At 42.1% G+C, this 19156-nt stretch overlaps 1 protein-coding gene across 3 annotated transcripts; it reads left to right on the top strand.

The window, feature by feature from the left end:
- Positions 1-230: 230 nt before the first annotated feature.
- TMPRSS3 (transmembrane serine protease 3) lies at positions 231-17714 on the top strand. 3 transcript variants are annotated; one of them, XM_083821596.1, is made up of 14 exons: positions 231-268; positions 350-560; positions 1636-1777; positions 3606-3716; positions 4538-4654; positions 5714-5837; positions 6959-7084; positions 8078-8121; positions 8843-9008; positions 10543-10712; positions 12173-12268; positions 13424-13566; positions 14755-14907; positions 17643-17714. In XM_083821596.1, the coding sequence occupies exons 2-14, from the start codon at positions 543-545 to the stop codon at positions 17661-17663; spliced, it is 1431 nt and encodes a 476-aa protein (XP_083677722.1). In that variant the 5' UTR covers positions 231-268; positions 350-542; the 3' UTR covers positions 17664-17714. The 3 variants fall into 3 exon arrangements, with proteins under 3 accessions (XP_083677722.1, XP_083677721.1, XP_083677723.1); XM_083821595.1 differs by lacking the exon at positions 17643-17714 and having other exon boundaries at positions 14755-15276; XM_083821597.1 differs by lacking the exons at positions 231-268; positions 350-560; positions 17643-17714 and adding an exon at positions 2998-3478 and having other exon boundaries at positions 1646-1777; positions 14755-15276.
- The last annotated feature ends 1442 nt before the right edge of the window (positions 17715-19156 follow it).

Below are 19156 nucleotides of genomic sequence, written 5' to 3'. Positions count from 1 at the left end.
TTCCAAAATATTGTACAATATTTAATTAACCCCTCTTAAAATGTGCTCATTGCCGTGAGTGTACAAAAAAAGGGTAAAATAAGTCCCTTTTGCATCTGCCCAAGGACCTTGTTTGTGGATGAAAAGAAGCACCTGGTGCTTCTGCCTCCTGCCACTCAGGGCTGCGGGCAGACTCCTCAGCTGCACAATTTCTGATAAAAGATGAGCAAGCCCAAGCCGGTGTGGTTTAACTTCTGTGGTGTTTCTTTGCTTGGGAGGTTACAGAAAGGTTTGCAAATACTGCAATATTACCTTACGCTCTTTTGCTGATTAAAATGCATGCTGAATTTTTATCACCCCCTTTCCATAGCTGTGCCATCCAGGGCTACCCGATAGCCGTCCCGGGTTGGGTTTCACAGGCTGCCTCCACAATGCTGCATGTAGTCAGTGACTGAACGGGCAGCCTGGGGGAAACCTTTCCAGAGGAGACTGGCATAGCAAGTGTGGGACTTCCTTTTGGCTTCTTTTGATAATGAAGAGAGAAAACAGTTTTGCTTTTAACCATGGCTTCTCAGGAAGAGGTAAGTGAAGCTTTGGGAGGGTGTGATGTCCTCTAAATAAGTGACGCATCTGTGTTTTGCTCTCATGTAGTGTACTTCTCAATGTTGTTCTACTTCCAGATGAACAACTTATGCAGCAATTACAAGGTTTTTAAATATTTAAAAATCATGCACAGCAAGCTGTCCTTTTCTCTGCCTTAAAGCTAATGGTTTACATGTAAAACTTAATTTATGCCCATTGAAATGTACATTGAAGTTTATCAAATGAAAGAGTAGAAACCTTATTGCAGCTGTTTGCTGAAAGGTGAAAAGACATTCCAGGTGATTAAAGATTTGTGTCACCAACAAAACGCATATACTTTGCCTAAAATGTGTCACTGTAAACATTTTCTGGGATTGACTTTGCAAGCACTTATAGTGCTTTTACAGCTTACCAACTCCACTGTCTTTAGCAAGCCTGGACCTATTTCACAGCACTGTGAGTTCAGAAACATTTTGTCACTGATAGTGTTCAGAATTGGAGCCAAAAATTAGAATTTCAAAGCTATTTACCCTAAGTTCTCATATAGCCCATTTTAATCATTTTCCAGTGTGTAGAAGGTGATCAAAGGTTTTCTCAGGTAAATTTCAGTGGCCCCATGCATGAGGTTGCTGCCAGGTGCTGTACAGGTGTCATGTGCTTTTCCATCTTTCTCTTGTTTCTGATTGCAATTAAAGAACACCTCACAGGGAATAGATAGAAATTTCAGGGAAAACACCTCTGGTGTAAGTTATTTAAATTAGCTACAGTGCTTAGATGAACCTGAAAATAATTTAACTTCAGTGGTTTGCTGGTTAATTAATTATAAGAGCTTCTCTCATGAAGTAAATAAATTTTACGAAGTGATTTATTTTGGGCAAAAACAGCGTTCTTGAAAGTGTCTCTCTGGATTCACTTTGTATTTGCATTACATTCAAAAAAAACTAACAAAGAAAGCATGAAAAAAACTAAACGTCCCTTCTTATAATGAGAAAGTCGTCAAATTTTTTAGAGGTGATTGATAGAAAAAAATTGCTTAAAAATTGTCTTTTTTTCTTTTTTCTCCTGTTGATCCAGGCACAAGAGACAAATCCCACTACTGGAAGTCTTGAAATCATCTCTGTTACAGAAGATGAACCTCCAGTTCCAGAAATTCACTTTTCCTTCAAAAGATTTTTCAGCATACAAGTGAGAGTTGACCCCAGTGCAGATGGATCTGGTAGGGACACTGCATAGCTTTTGACCTTTGTAATCTGAACAGCTAATGTAGCCTTGCAAAACTATGCTTGCACACTCATTCAGAGAAAGCAATTACTTAGCGGAAGAAACACAGCCTCACTTCCCCAGCTGTGAGGTTTGCCACCATATTAGCAGGTGATGACATCTTGCGTCTCTTGTGTCTGCTTGTATGCACAAGCATTTTTCGCAGCCAGATTATTCAAACACTTCAGCCACATAGCAAATATTTGCCCACACTTTTCTGACATGATTTTCAGTGGATTATTTGAAATTTTCTCAACTTGGAAATTGAGGCCATTACAAAACCCAAATATACAATATATCGGCCTCGAAGGAATAACACGTTTGCTACTTCCCATAGGTTTCACATCAAAAATACCCAGTAACTTCAACAGAGACAGAATGAGCATCAAGGGTGAAGATGAAGCAATTTAATTTTACAATCCATTAGCTACTACAGCTGTCTAAAGTTTTTTGCATACTAGACACCAACTCCATTGCCAAAAGCAGCTATTCAGCTGCTCCTAGGGAGGGGCTGGGCAGGCTAGGATTTACTTGTGATTCTATAAGCACTGGGAGACACTCTTCATCCTTGACTGATTTTAACTTTCTGCTCATCTCAGACTCAAAGCTTGAAGAATGAGTGGGCGAAGAGCTGCATGAATCAAAATTGAAGACAAGGTTCTGCCAGCTCTTTTGTGTACGCGTGTGTACAGATGAGAGAGCTGTGTGCTATTTTCCCATAGTTTGCACTTTGAATATCAGAATACGTTACACACAAGTGAACCTTTCATTATTTTCATTGGAATCTGTTCTCTTCCTGATCCACAATCCTACTAAGTTGAGGTCAATTGCGGAGGTGAACAGTGAGCAGGACCTGCTCATGAGACGTATTTGGCAATTACTACTAGTGTCTATTTTAACTTTAGCTGCATATTTTTTCCTGAAAACTCAATCTCAGCCTTGAGCCATTGCTTAGTTCTCTACTTTTCTTTATAGAAAAACCTTGGCCAGATCACCTTTTCCCACGTTTTTCAAGCTATCTTATAATTTGGAGTTCCTCTTTTTGCAAATTGCTATCATTTTCAATTAACCTTGCTTCAAAGTCCAAAAGCAACTTTCTTTCTTCCTGTCTCGAATACTATTTATTAGCTGGTCCTGTCTTCTTTCCAGTATGCCTGCTTATGTTTGAATTTTTAGGCACCTTTTACTCCATTCCATGGGTGTTCCTCCAACTCTGGAGGAATGAAGCTGTGAGGTAGTACGGAGCTGTGAAGCGTGAGGTAGTACGGAGTGCTCAGAGCAGCATCTGAAAGGGGCTGTGGCTGGAGGGAGCACCAGGACCACAACTTGGTACAGGCAAGAGTCAGAAGATGTCACAGACAGGAACCATCATCACAAGGAGATTCAAACCAGTTCATCCATTGCTATTTCTGCTTAAAGACTTTATTAGTCCATTTGAGCGTTCTGTGTTCTTCAGAAAGTATATCAGTACCCTGCATACAGGTTTGATTACACAAACAAAGCAGGTCAGAATTTCATTTTTCTTCAGGGTTTCATGTTTTCAAGAGAGGTGTTTGCATACTTTTAAAGCTCTCAGTGTGATGTAGCCCAAGATAACCAAAACTTAGAGCTCACGCTCTTGGTGGCATTGAGGACAGGCCAATCGTGCGCTGTACAGGTATGATTCAAATTCCAAAGGCAATGGGGCAGTTACTGTTCCACCTAGTTGAATGTTAGATGAATCTTCACTGCAAACTCAAGCTGTTTTAACTTCACAGAATCTGTTGTCTCTGTTTGGTTTCTAGGAGATATTGAACCACCTTCGATGTGCCATGTTTTAATCTCCCCAAAATACCTTCCATATGTCTGTGTTATATTCTTTGTAGTAATCCTAGCAGTTGCCATTGGCCTGGGTGGTGAGTACAATTAGTTATTCATTAAGTTCTCAATTAACCATTCAAATTCTTAATTTTTCATGAGCCTTCTGCTTAGAATGGAATTAAACTGCTACTGTGGCTTGCTTACTGAAGTAAAAAATCTTGTTGATGCGATGGCTTTAAATTTTATTTACATGTATGAGTAAAATAGATCTACCACTCATGAGAGGGTTGGTGTAATATTTAGGAAATAAGGGAACCTGCAGCCGTAAGAAATCTTTCTTCAGTCAAATTTCACTGATTCATCTTGGGTGGTGACCTAAGAACTGAGAAACCAATTTAATGTAATGTGCATAGTTTTGTCCTGTAAATCACTTCTTTAAGTTGGGTTTCAAAGAACTACTGAACTTTCCCCTACAACAAACAACCTCAATGAAGGAAAGAGAACAGGATGAGCTCAGCTGTGGCTGGAAAGTGTGACCTGCCAGGGGCTGGTGCCAGATATGTAGGGGGTAGAGCGGTGCCTCCATGTCTGCAGCTGGGATGAGCGAGGGTCTTCTTGCTTTGCTGGTGAGGAGCCAAGGCACACAGAAACTTACCCTGGAGTGGAATGTATACTGGGTTAAGGGAGTTGTGAAGAAGCCAGCATAGACAGCAAGGCCGATTCATCCAGCATTTCATCACTAATGGATGAGTTTAGCAGCACCGTCAATGTCCAGGTTGTATTTCAGAAGTTCCTAAAGTACAGGAGCTGTCTTTTCCTCATCAAGACAGAAATATGGACAGATAATGAAAACCAGAAGTGCTGAATTAATATCCAAGTGTATTTTCATCACCTTGTTTTCTTTCATTCTTGCTAGTCCAATACAACTGCATTGGGAAGTTTCGCTGCCGGTCATCCTTTAAGTGTATCCAGAAGTCAGCCAGGTGCAATGGTGTCTTCAACTGTAAAGAAGGAGAGGATGAGTATGGATGTGGTAATTCAGATTTGGTTATAAATCCCTCCTACCTCCTCCTGTAGCATTTAGCATATTATTAAGAGATATGTGTTGTAAAGAATTTCAGTGAGACAGAGGAAGATAGAGAGTGATGGATTATCTAGATCAGGACTTAAGAGGAATGATCTCTCTGGGGTATTGATTTACAGCTTATGAGAAATCAGACTGCTCTTAGGATAAATGTGATGATTGCTGAACACTGCTACTGCCATATTGAGCATGCTTCTCAGTTAAAAGTCTAGATGTTTTTTGACTTCCAGCACTTCCTCTGTTTGCAAGGCACACCATCACTGCATTACAGTGTGTATATATACAGCACTCTGCATTCGCTGTTACACAATTGTGCTGTGCCAGTTCTGAAGGCTGCAAAAGCCTGTTGTTATCCTATGGGATGTGGGAACTGTTTTTTTTCTGTGCTGAGTACTGTGCAATTTGCTGTTGCATGGGTGAATGTATTCTCCCACACCTGAGTTTTTCTTTGTAATGGTTTATGGCATCGCAGGGCATTTAAAATGGTCCCTCCTTGTCCTGAACTGCAGAAGGTGACTGTGATGTTTTCAACAGCTGGAGGGAAAGGATCCCGATGTTTGGGAGCAGCAGAACTGACTTTTAGATCAGTGTATTTGTAATTGTGAGTCCTGCACCTGTTGCTGAGGAGGCAGCATGGCTTGCAGTGGTGTTATCTCCCCATGATGGCTCAGTTCCTGCCACCGGGCTGGCACAAAGAGCCACCTGAATGATCCGTGCTGGCACTGGAGTACAGGCATTCCCTGTGAGCTGAGCTCCCAGCCCGTGCACCTCTGCTCTCCCCAGCCGCTACCTGCCCATCAGCCCAGATGTGCCAGCCCCATTGCATTAGTGGGAAGGGCGCAGAAACCTCCGTGGGAGCCTAGGGGCTGTTGTTGTTGTTTTTTTTAAAAAAAAAGCATAGAAAAATTCCATCAAAGGATCCAAGTGATGAAAAAGACAAGTAGTAAAAACTGCATGAACCAAGAAATGTGGATGCCACATAGGGTTTTCTTCCTCTGAATCTCAAAGTCAGGCTGAGTGGCAAGAGAGCAGTGCTACAGGTGTTCACCTCTGGATCCTGGCGAACAGTCTGCTCAGATGACTGGAAAGCAGAGTATGGAAATACTACCTGCAAACACCTGGGTTTCTCAAGGTATGAATGTAAAACAGAAGAAACTTTACCTGGCATTCTGAACAAACTCTGAGGTTCGCAATCTTTCTAATGAAACCTTGTGTTGGCATGGGCTTTAAAAGAAAAAAAAAATGACTTAACAATCCACTCTTGTGAATAGTTGAGTATTCAACAACATCGTTGAGGAGGCTGGGTTAGTTGGTTATAGTTGAGGAAGTCTGGGTTGATGTGGAAATAGTCCTGAATATTTGTGCACCAAAAATGACATTTACTCCTCATTTACTCCCATAAATCCTGGATGATGGCTACCTGCAATGCTTTGGTTAAATCTTCCCTGTGGGTTGCAGGTACCTGAATCCTACCTGTCTCTCAAGTAACTACAACCTGTTGGTAAAGCACTAAACAATGTATGAGCATTTTCCATTTCTTTCATTTTCTTGGCAGGAAAATTGCATTTACAATTGGTGTCATTAAATCTGCTAGGAAATGCTTTGTACTTCCCTTAGTGAGGCCCAAGCTAGGTCCACCTCGCACTAGGGAAGAACCTGATGAGGCAGTTATCACAGGATCACTGAATAGTTTTTAATGGACTGACCTGATTCCTGGAAAAAAGCACCATTTCTTTCAAAAAATTTCACACAACTGAGAAAGAGTTTGGAGTTGCGAGTTGCATTATGGTAGCATCATTTTGATTTCTGCATATTAGATTTGCAATATAAAGCTTCTTTGAGTAAGTTCTTGTTGCCTTTCTGATAAGGTACATCTCAGTTGCTCAGTGCAACAGACAAGGAAAAGCACCCTTCCTCCTGCAAAATATAACTCTAGGAAAAGGAGACAATATACAGTGTTTCAGGAAATGTGCCAACCAGTTACAACAAGAATTCTATCACAATATTAGTATTAAAATTTACCCTCTCTACCAGTTAAATGCTTCTCAGTATGTGTGACTTCCGCACCTGATTACGTCAATAGTACACACGTTACAAAAAGAGCTTCTTGGAGAGGGTAGGATTGCTTTACCAAGTGTCAGAATCCGGTCACTGTGGTTGCTGAGCTGGATTTTCACTAGAAGAAGTGTTGAATTATTCAGATGGATTACTGAAAGTCTGTCTGATGAAGCTGTGTTTATGGTTTATTTGCAGTTACGTGAGTTCAGGTTACCTGCCGGTGGCTGCAGTCGAAAAACAGTTTCAAAGACATTTTGTGTCCCTCAACCACTGGTTATCAGCCGATCAAGTGACATCTCTGCACAACGCAACAAACCTGAGGTATGCTTCAGCTTCTTGGTTGAATGGCAGAAAACCAGGTTGTTCCTGTAGTGACAGGAAGAGAGTAATTAATAGAAGGAGAACTCTTAATTGTTTGAGATTGCTGCCTATTTTTTCAGGCATGTAGTACTTCATAAATTAAACTGCAACAGGGGAGGGTCAGGCTGGGTGTTAGGGAAAGGGTCTGCACCCAGAGGGTGGTCGGGCACTGGGACAGGCTCCCCAGGGCAGTGGTCACGGCATTGAGCCTGATGGAGTTCAAGAAATGTTTGGACAATGCTCTCAGACATAGGATCTGATTTTTGGGTGGTCCTGTGTGGGGCAAGGAGTTGGACTTGATGATCCTTGTGGGTCCCTTCCAACTTGGGATATTCTGTGATGCTGTGATTCTGTGATTTGTGATGTCAGGCATCATAGACCACGGTTCAGTAGCAGTTTAGTTGAAATACTAATTAAAAACCTGATCCAAGGCCCATTACAATCAAACAAAGGCTTTATAATGAGCAATTTGAAAAGTCTATTTGTCCCATGATTCCTTTACAACAAATGGATAGACACCAGGCACTTATCTTTCTCTACTGTAGAGCAGTTTCTTTCAGTTTACAGATCCCTAGATACTTCTCAGTGGGCATATGAACCCTTTATGGTGCATTTCTTTATCTTGACAGCTGCTTGCTTTTCTTAGTTACTTTTCTCTGAGAAGCAAGCTATGGATCCACGGAGACTACAGATCACATTCTGAAAACCGCTGATGAGCCTCCCCTCACAGAAGGGTGAACCACTCTTCAGCAGGATGAAGTATGGTCTGCAGACTCACAGTGGTGTCTAAGCTCCTACCTTACTCCAGCTAAATGTCTTAAGTAAATTGGATGAGTATATGACTCTGTGTCTCTCTTAAGATATGGGTTATATATATTTAAGTGCACATAACTGTATAGGGAAAAAATGGTATTCTTAAATTGGAACTAATACTGTACTGTCTCTTCATCTTAGAGAGGAATGCACTTCTGGCAATGTAATCGTCTTAAAATGTTTGGGTAAGCATCAGCAAAAGTGAAAATAAGAAAAAAAATCTGTCCTTCATCTGTTGCAGGGCAAGAGTTGGGAAGAATTGTATACTCAGGGGCATACCATCAGTTTTTCACACACAAGAAAAATTGCATTTCTTATATAAAGTTTCAAAGAATTTCAGGAAGCCAGAATAAGCTGGGAGGGCAGATTTGGCGTATTGGGCAGCAGGAGCATTTTGGTGAGAATCAGAATAGGAGGCAAACATTTAAGGATTGTGAGTTCGGTAAGTGGGCTGATACCACAATTCCAACTCTTTTTCAACCCCCCCTGCCCCAGATTGCGATACGAAAAGTCAAAAAACAACAGCAAAAAACTCAGCAAGGGAGAGGAGAGGCTTCAGCCTGCTTATGTGGGCTCCTGGGCACCTATACATTTTGTGGGCAGAGCAGTGGGCTTCACAGCTCAGCAGAGCACTGTGTCTGCAGGGGAGAAGACGTGAACTCCACAGTCCCATATCAGCTGCCAGGCACAATGCTGCAGGAACAGGAGGGTGGAGATGAGATCTCTGGGGCAGCCCCAGACCAAGACGTGGGCCATAGGGTAGGGGATGGGGATGTAGATGGGCCTGAGGATGGTCCTGCTGCAGAGACAACCTGGCCTTGGGAAAGCTGGGAGGAGAAGGGCTCAAGGTGACAAAAAAAAACGTGTCTGTTTCCCCCATGGACCATAACCTTTGCTTTCTGGCAGCATGTGGGACGCGGGCCAGCTACGGGCCGCGGATTGTGGGGGGAAATGCGTCCTCCCCCCGCCAGTGGCCCTGGCAGGTCAGCCTGCAGTTTCACGGGCACCACCTCTGCGGAGGATCCGTCATCACCCCACGCTGGATCATCACGGCTGCCCACTGCGTCTACGAGTAAGTCCCTGAATCGTGGTGTCCCACTGATCGACCCTGCTTGCAGTACATCGTTGGGGACACTACAGAAAAGGAATCAAGCACTGTGCTTTATCTTCATTAAAAAACCTGCAGGAGAGATTGGGTTATCCTTATTACACAGGCTTACTCCAGAGGATTTAAACCATCTCTCCTTCTTCTTGCACCAATGCAAATCCTTATGAAAAAGAGTTGCACCAAAAAGTGATCCGAATGAAAGGGCCCGGTTTTCAAATATCCTGGGCACTCCCAGATGCCTGAGAAATCAGCTTAAAAAAAAAAAAAAGCATATAAATGTCAGATTTTAGGAATCTAGATCAGCAACTCTATATTGCATGTGAATTAATAGGTCAGGAGAAATTTGTACTTGCCTGCTCTGGTACTCAGAAGATCCAAAATAAATCACAAGACTCTGCTCAATTTGACAGGATCAATCAGCTGTAGTTAAGAGTTACAGTGTGCTTAGTGCCCTTTACCACGTATTCTTTGAAAGACTACTTTGAAGGAGTCTTTGAGGTGTAAATAGATGCTAAACAATTGTTTAGACCATTTTTTGTGTAGTAATACACATGGTCTTCTCTTATTTATATAATGAGGGCTATTGTCTGGTTTTGCAGTCTTGTTTGCTGCCTGTGATGCAAGTGAGCTCTTCTTGCTCCAACAAGCCCCAGAGCACTGTCACCAAAGCCATTTAGGCAACTAAAATGAGATTCATCTTACCAGTTCTAGGTGCCCTCAACATGGATGCCTGCTTCTAAGCAAGACCTCTGGGATGCTTTTATATCCAATAGAGAGTGGATACAGGACAGACAAATCCCACTCCTAGATTCTATTTAGAGCCCTGTGCTGCCATAAAAATAATTACTTAGGTGTTAAGCATTTTAGGACTTTTGTCCCTTAGCTTTATCCCCCACAACCCAGTTGGCTGTGATGTGTTCAAAGGCTGATGGAGATGGGAGCTGGCAACACAGCCCATGTTCCTGGAGCCTTTTCCTGGCACCACCGCTCACCTGTGGCTAGCCTGGTGGGGTGAAGCCAAGAGGAGAGGAGCTACTCATGTGCTGGCAGATGAACGACGTGGCTGCTCGTGGGCTGGGGACAGAGGCACCTTCCAGAAGGAAAGGCTCTGCCTTGAAAACACCTTGCCATGAGTGCCAACTCAGTTCGCCTAATGTCTGAGCACAGGCATGCCAGGCAGAACCATCAGCAGCTGTGGGGTCACAAAGAAAGACAGACAGTTTCTTCAAGGTATACCAACGCAAAGCTCTCATGTATTTGTAAGAAGTTGCATAGACAACATGTCAGTAAGCCAGTGTGTTGCTAATATTAGTCACCTTTTCTGTGCTTTTGAAATTAGATGTAAAACGTAGCCAATATTAGTAGATCAGTAAGCCAGTGCAGCAGGCTGTAGTTATTTGCCTGCAGAGATTGATGTGGTTTGTAAGCTCAGGAGACACGCAGAAAAAATGAGAGTTTTCTTGAAGGTTTCTCACCCTCTCTTACCTCTTTGTTTCAGCCTGTACTTGCCGAGCTCATGGAGCGTGCAAGTTGGTTTTGTGACTCAGCAAGACACCCAGGTTCACCCATATTCAGTGGAAAAAATTATCTACCATCGAAATTATAAACCCAAGACAATGGGAAATGATATAGCACTGATGAAACTGGCAGCTCCGCTTGCTCTCAATGGTAACTCTTTCTGCGAGCTTCCACTTGGCTTTCTCACCTCTCTAGCTAGGATTGGGCAGGGTCTTTCCTAGCAGAGAAAAAGAAGTTCCTTAGGTCTGCCCCAGGCCAGTCGGGTGCATCCTCTAAAAGCAATGAGAGAAGAGCAGCACAGATGCACTGAGACTGCTGCTGTGATGGCAAGGCAGGGATCCCTGTTGAAACAACATGGCATGTCCCCAGTGCTCCCATGTCCCCAGCCATGGGGCAAGTCTCATCTGCCCCAGCACATGCTGCACATGGCAGCAAAAAGCCCTCTCCGACCCCAGCATCAGGAACTCCTCTGTACTCCATATCCAGGCACACAGAAGGAGAATATGATCTCAAGTGCTGCAAAACATTTCCGATCCATTCTGGTATTGGCTTGCTGAAGGCATTTAATAAAAGGCAAACATTAACTTTAGTCTTTCTAAATTATTTTGCCTATCTAAAATAAATGCCCCACCTCATTTTTCTTGGACGTCACAGAGATTTTTATGTCTTTGCTGTCCCTATTTCTGTGAGCACAGGAAGGTCCAGCAGTACCCAGAGCTGAAAATCAAACTTAAATTTCAAAGAGAATCCAAGACAATTGATATATAATGATGTATTTAAATTAAAACCACGCAGCAGAATGCCACCTACAGCTGACACAGCTAGTGAATGGAAATAATAAATAATAATATTGTATGAATGTAAATGATCACCTACCAAGACCTCCTAATCACCGTGAGCTCTCTCTGCAAAGGGGAGGCTGGCTCTCTCTGACACATCTAGATTGTCCATTCCTTAATCAATACTCCTGAAATCTTTCTACCACCCAGTTTAAATGAAAATTCAGCTTGGATTTGTTCTGTTTCAAATCTCAGCTACTGCTGTTTAATTTTGCTCAGGGTCAAGTTTGAGAGGCTGCCAAGAACAGAAAAGGCTCTGCACCTGAGCTGGGGGCCAGGGGCAGCCAGGGGAGACTTGGAGGCTCCACCCTGGGGGCTTGGTGCTTGCAGCTGGGACCATTGCATGCTGTAGAACTGAACTGCTAGGAATTACCCACTATAATGTCATATCTTCCTGCCCTTTGGTGCCATACCACCACACCGGGACCTTTCACTGCCATAGCAGCATGCCACGGGGGCTCCGTTGTGCCTGTCAACTGAGTACTAGGTGTATTTCTTGTTTGCTCATTCATCATTTTACTGACATCCAAACACCTTCTTCATTACTTCCTACTTGAAACAAATTAGGCCTGGTGTAGGTATTGTTTCAAACCTTGGCTGCAAGGCAAAAGACTTACAGGACTGCCAAGCTATTTTATGTGGAGACTGGATGGTTTTCATAGCAAGTTCATGGCAAGACAAACCCTGGAAGTTTTACTCAGTCATATAACTTTTACTAAATTTTAAAAGCTGTTCTCTCTTCTCTCTCTCTCTCTCTCTCTCTTTAAATAGGTCACATAGAGCCAATTTGTCTGCCTAATTTTGGTGAACAGTTCCCAGAAGGGAAAATGTGTTGGGTATCAGGATGGGGAGCAACTGTTGAAGGAGGTATTTTAAATGTCTGCTGTTAATTTCAGTACATTAAAACATCTCACATAAAGTAAATACAGGATTTGATCGGAGCCTTGTTCAACATTCAATTTTGTGGAATATCAGGGGGGGAAAAGATGACATTCCTAAATTTTATGGTCACCCTAGAATGGGAATTCTTTCTTTTGCATGGGGGCAGATGAGGTAAAAGTGCTGTACAAACCCTTATTGCAAGGAATGGATTGGCACACTCTATGAAAAGGATGAAAACCACAAATAGACAGCAGCACCATCCAGAGTGTTGTACTGAGACCTCAATCAAACCAGCTGTGTTGTTTATAACTTCAAGCATTGAAAGCAGAGCATGAATGCAAGAATCAAACATTCATTTTTTTCCAGTAAAAGTATGTATGTATTTTCTGGCAGGTTGGATGATAAAGAAATTGGATTTGTGAATAATGTTACAACAAAAAGGGATTTTTTTATTTTTAGCATGTCTCATGGGTCATGTTAGTCAATAATAAATATTGAATCACTTTCAGTTGAAAGTGCTTGAATGCTCAGGTCATTATTTTCTATTAATTCTTCATTTGTCTCATTTAAAATGTTCCCGTTGTTCAGAGAACAAGAACAATATTACCTGACCTACAGATAATAGCAAAAGGTGAGAGAAAACAGAAAGCAAGGTTTACAACATTAAAAAAAAGTTCTAAATTGGAAGAAGAGAGCGTGCAAGTACTCCGATTTGTGGGAATGATTCATTCAGACTCTCGTGAATACTTATAAAATAAATCAGATGTTTGCAGATGTTTTGTTGACACATGGGTTCTAAATTCAAAACAAATTTATGCACTAGTATTAGAAGAGAGTGCCCAACTAGCTTTTAAGATCACTATTGCCATTGCTTATCTAGTTTGAAGTAGAAACGTGGCTTGCAGCTTTTTATTACATACTGTGATAATTCCCAGCTCTATGCAGTCATTAGTTACTGGAATTTGTAAGTGATGAAACATCTGGTTGCCTTACTTGTATGTTGCAATTTTAACTATATTTCTTTCATCCTTGATTGCCAGCTCTTCATATACTAAAACATCCTCTGTGTATAATTAGAGATTACTTTCAAAGATAGAGTTTTCGTTTGTTTGTTTTTGGTTTTGTTCTGTTTTTGAACAGGTGATACATCCGACACAATGAATTATGCAGGTGTTCCCTTGATTTCTAACGCAATTTGCAATCACAGGGATGTCTACGGTGGGATCATAACTCCTTCAATGCTTTGTGCCGGTTTCCTAAAGGGAGGGGTAGATACCTGCCAGGTATGAAATTTTCCAAACTGCAAGTGTGCTCATTAACAGCGGCGATGGAAAAACATGGGTGATAAGCTATCAGAAGGCACTCCCAGGCTTTTCTTGGGCAAACATTTGTTCTTGTGCCATTTACTCCATTCACCATGAATATATAGCACTGACTGTGCACACATTCATATGCTACAATTCCCTTCTTATATTTCTTCTGTGGACCATATCGGCTACTTCTGAAGCCAAATTTACTTAAGATATTTTTTAATTTCTCATATGTGCTACAGTGTGGTACCATCCTTTCTTTGCCCTGGCTATGGCCTCTGCACTGCACTGAATTGCACTGCGAACATCTCTGGAGGCCTGCAAGGTGCAGAAACCCTGTGGTGAAAAGCAGCCAAAACATTTATCAGAAGAGGAGCAAAGCATGCAACTTTAGAAAAAGTAGAGACAGGAAAAAGAAGAAAGGGTTTGAGTAACTCAGACTCTTGTCAATAATTCATCCCTACACACAGTAATGCAGGCTCACCAAGCAAATTGTGGATGAAGGGCAAGGTCTGTGGGGCACTTCATGATTCCAGTGTTAGCTAGTCGCAATTACATGAGGAACGAGATGAAACCAAGGCATAAGGTGCACTGATTGTCATCAAAATGCCTGTTTGCACAACTTCCCCAGCAAGGTACCCAACACCAGAACATTGTAGCGGCCAGCAGAGCTGCCCAAAGACAACATGCTCAGTGTATGGTCCTACTCTTTGGCTCTTTCTGAATCCCTGTTTAATTTCTGTTGTTGTGGTGGCTCTGATGGTCGTAGGGCCTGAACAAAATAAATTGAGAGTTTTCTGTAGTTACTTCGATGGTTTTTGAGAGCAGCAGCTGTGACACCATGGCATGGAGACTGCAGATTAGCAATGCCCTGCCTGCAGGACAGACACATCCCCCAGCACCTCGATGTTGTTTAACAGCAGGCTTGGATGTTGTTTCTGTTGTACTGTATCCTAGCTGGGCAAAGAAAAATAGGATCTAACAGGCATCTCTAAGAGGTCGCCAATTTCTGCTGTAACATATGCTTATCCCAGGACCCAGAGCAGAATGGAAATAAGAAACTTTGAGTTACTGGACTATGCCTCTCCCCTCACCCTGCCAAACAGATATTCCCATCATTTTCTGGGGCACTGACACTTGTTTTAATTCTTTGTCCTCCAGGGAGATAGTGGGGGCCCTTTAGCGTGCGAAGATATGAGCATCTGGAAGTTGGTGGGGACCACCAGCTTTGGAGTGGGCTGTGCAGAAGAGAACAAGCCAGGCGTCTACAGCCGAACCACCTCCTTCCTGGACTGGATACACGAGCAGATGGAGGTGTGGTTTTGCCCTGTCTCCATCTCTAGCTGTAGCTTTGCTCCATGTGTGCCATGCAGGATTCAGCTCCTATTTGTCACAGCTGACTGGTGCTGTAGGGCCATGTGTGATCTGAGAGCACATTTGTCCTGTGGAAGCTGAGTGGGGAGAAATAAATGGGGAAGTGGGGAAGGTGTTGGCTGAAAGGAGAGAAGAGCAGAGGCAAGGAAGTAGGGGGACAGTACAACCACCTTCACCTGCCCCAGGTGATTTGTACCTTACAGGTATGCACCTATGCACAGGCTCTTAAATTTCATTCTTCTACCATCAAGACGAAACCACCCTAAGCACAAATCAAAGTGTACGTCCCATCCTGCTCCACCCTGGTCCTTACAGACAGAGGATCCAACACTGCTATTCCAGCACCCAATTTGCTGGAATGAATGAATGAATGAATGAATGCATGCATGCATGCATGAATGAATGAATGAATGAATGAACAGCAGTGGGGCTATGCCAGCAGCAGCAGCACAGCCCCCAGCCCCAGCTGTGCTGCCATGCTGCCACATGCTGGAATCACTCCTGCCCTCATCTGACATGTGAAATAGGTTAGATTTCCTCCTCAAACTGAGGTGCCAATGTCAAGCACTCACAGACAAGGAAATTCCCACCGTGAGATTACATGCGCAGCTTTAGCTCAGTCCTCTGTCTGTATACTGTATGACACACACCATTTTCACAGCCTATGTTACATACAAAGGTTTATGCTATCCCATGCCCATCTGCCACACAACAAAGCTAGAGAAGACAGGATAACATGCCCAAAGCTTTAAGAGCTCTGGTATTCTTTCTTTATTTCTTTTTTATTTCTCATGTCTGTCCTGTCCCCTGACCCATGTTCCCCCACATGTCTTTGGCATTGTGTTCCCCTACATCCAAACATAGTTTCTAGAAATGGCTGATATTTTGCACATGCAAGAGAAATGCAAACATTTCATATGAAGATGTCACATCTAATGAAATAATCAAGGGGAAAAAATATTTAGCTAATTTTTTTTAGCTAGAAATTCACATTATAATTTTTCACAGGTACATCCATCAGATTAAACATATATTTATCCCCCTAAAAAGGACTTTCAGTTGCACCACAGAAGCACAGACACTTACTAATACAATGAAAAAAAACCACACAAAAGAATGTAAAGGTAATATACCTTTGAAAACAGGACCAAGTGAATGGCAGTCCTGATCTGCTCTTAAGTGCTATTGCTCACTGTGGATTGGGATTCATTTGATCTCTTCAGAAGTTCCTCTCCTTTCTTCACTCTAAATTAGCTCTTGTAGTTAAGACTGAGCAAAGAGGTTAGGAAAGTGATCCATTCTGATCTAAGAGATGCAAAACTGCAAGACAAGGAATTTGGCCATCAGCTTGCCCTTAAATGGTTGCTTTCTGGAAATTGGCTTTATAACTTCTCATCTTTCAAAGCCAGTCATCTAATGCAGAGCTTGATCAAAGTTGAGCTATTTGTGTTTTCTGATCTTCTGTTCCCTGGTTTAAAACCTGAATAAAGCATTTCTGTCTCAGAAATTTTCAGGAGCATGCAAATATTTTGCTAATGGCTCTCCCCCTTAAGTGCAAAGGGAAGTTCTTTACTGCTTTCCTCTAGGTGGGGAAAATTACTTGGTGTCATTTAACAAGATGTTTCTCCAATATTATGAGCAGAATTTCTCTTGTCTCCATTCTGAGAATATCAATCACTAGGGAAGGAAGCAAAAAGTTTATAGTGCTAATTGGAGTACCAGTGACCTACATACATGACTGTCTGAGATATACTGAGAAAGGTTCCCACCTCAGATGAAAAACAGAAAAAAGAGAGAGAAAGATAGAAAGAAAGGAAGAAAGAGAGAAAGAAAGAGAGAAAGAGAGAAAGAGAGAAAAGAAAGAAAGAAAGAAAGAAAGAAAGAAAGAAAGAAAGAAAGAAAGAAAGAAAAAGAAAGAAAGAAAGAAAGAAAGAAAGAAAGAAAGAAAGAAAGAAAGAAAGAAAGAAAGAAAGAAAGAAAGAAAGAAAGAAAAAGAAGGAAGGAAAGAAGGAAAGAAGGAAAGAAGGAAAGAAGGAAAGAAAGAAAGAAAGAAAGAAAGAAAGAAAGAAAGAAAGAAAGAAAGAAAGAAAGAAAGAGAAAGAAAGAAAGAAAAAGAAAAAGAAAAAGAAAGAAAGAAGGAAGGAAGGAAGGAAGGAAGGAAGGAAGGAAGGAAGGAAGGAAGGAAGGAAGGAAGGAAGGAAGGAAGGAAGGAAGGAAGGAAGGAAGGAAGGAAGAGTAATGGAACAACTAAGAGGAAACAAAATAAACCCCTTCAAAGCTTTCTTAGCTCCCTGTATGCACTTGTCCCACATGCAGTGTCTGGCACTGTTACTAATATATTCCTCCTTCCCCCATAACCATATCTCTTCACAAATCTTCTGTTCCTGTCTCAGCCCACGTGATGCTGACAATGAGTGAACCCAAGTGGTGACAGAAGCTGATGGCATTCGCTCAGGTTCACAATGCATGTGATGGGAATTAGACCATGTCTATTCTGAGGAGCTGGTGTATTTTTGTGAGGAACAAGCATTGCCATTCCTATGGCAGAACTGGCTCCAGTAGCCCCCTGGTGCCTTTGGTGACTGTAGTACAGTAAAAAATGTCATTTCCTTCCAGGGTTCAACAGGTAGCAACATGAACGTTTGAATAGATGCATAATTGGTTTTGTTTTCTAGAGAGAAGAGCTGCAGACCTGAAGGGAGCGGCGACTTGCTGGGCTTCTGAACACCCACGTCAAGATGCAGCCCCACAGAAGGACCTACTGCACTCTTCTGGATGTCTGTTCTGAGCTTTCTACCTTCATGGACTACTTTTTACCATTTCTTTTTGGTACTGGTAACTGTACTTAATGAAAACCGTTGCACATCCGTCTTCTTTTGGATGGAAGAGGCAGTTTCATTCTGCATGATGGACACAAGCATTTACTGTCATCTACTAATTTCACACAGAAGTGCTAAGACTGATAACCCAGAATGCTGCAATAAAGTTTTGCAAGCACCAAGGGCAAAAGACTACAGGAACTTCAGATCAGGTTGCTTGTTACTATTTTGGTACTTCCCTTCCAAGAACCAGACTACAAAAAGATTTTTTTTTTCCTGAAAGTATTCATGTATAAGGCCCATGCAGTGTTGCACAGGTACCAGCAGTTATTTTTTATAGACATAAAGCACACAGGAAGTAAGCAGTTGGCAATTTTGGCACACATTGGGCAAGTACACTCAACTTTTGTTAGGAAAAAAAAAGAATTCACTGGATTCTAGTCTTTTATCATGTGAGCAAAATCCCTAAAAATTGAATTCTTGGATGTTTTGTTGCTGTAAATGGCTCTGAAATGAGCAACATACAGATGATAACTTTACTGAAAAATTCTGAGATTACTGAATAGTCTTAAAGAGAAGAGGGACTTCTTTACTGCTTTTTGACAGGCTATAATGCCAAAGTCATTGCTCTACGTATGGTGTACCACACAGTACAATATCCATTGAATGCTCCCAAGCTCATGTCATGGAGTACGGCTCACTAAGGCACTCATACTCAGCTGCCTTCCCTGTTTTCTCTCCCTTTTTCTGCAGACATAGATACATAGATCCCACACCCTTTGTACCCACTAGTGACATCAGTGGTGCCGGTGAACTGATGGCAGCAATGCAAGCATTTAATCTGGGGACAAAATATCTGAAGTGCTGCTGTGGTTTCCTGCTTTACAAGCCATTTTAATGCAACAGCGTCTTGTTGTTAGTTTGAAAAATGCCCGATCGTTTTGCACTTGCTCTCTTTAAAAAACCTGGGATGCAAGTTATCAATGTAGAATTGAGTGCAAGGGGCTAGGTAGGCTTAATAACAGACAATGTTGTCAGAGCTTTTCAATACCAGCCAAAACTGATCTTATCATCTGATCAAATGCTTATGATATGCTTGAAATGTGGTTTTGGAGGCAGTTCTGTTTGCCTTTAACTCCGTATCTGTATCACAAATGTCATCCATCACCGCTGCAAGAAAGCACTGGTGAAATCAGAACTGCATTCTGACTGCAGAGTGGGGTGAAAATTGAGAGAGAACAACAAACCATCATGAATGGGCAACCTCTCTGTTGTTCTGTGGATGCTCACTTCAGTCTCACAGGTCACTGCACTGACATCTTTCACCATCACAAAAGGAACTTCAGTGCAATGTGAATAACACTTCCAGA

The sequence above is a fragment of the Anser anser genome, assembly GCF_964211835.1.
Source record: "Anser anser genome assembly, chromosome: 1".
NCBI classification, from domain to species: Eukaryota; Metazoa; Chordata; class Aves; order Anseriformes; family Anatidae; genus Anser; species Anser anser.
This window is presented reverse-complemented; position numbering and strand designations above follow the sequence as displayed.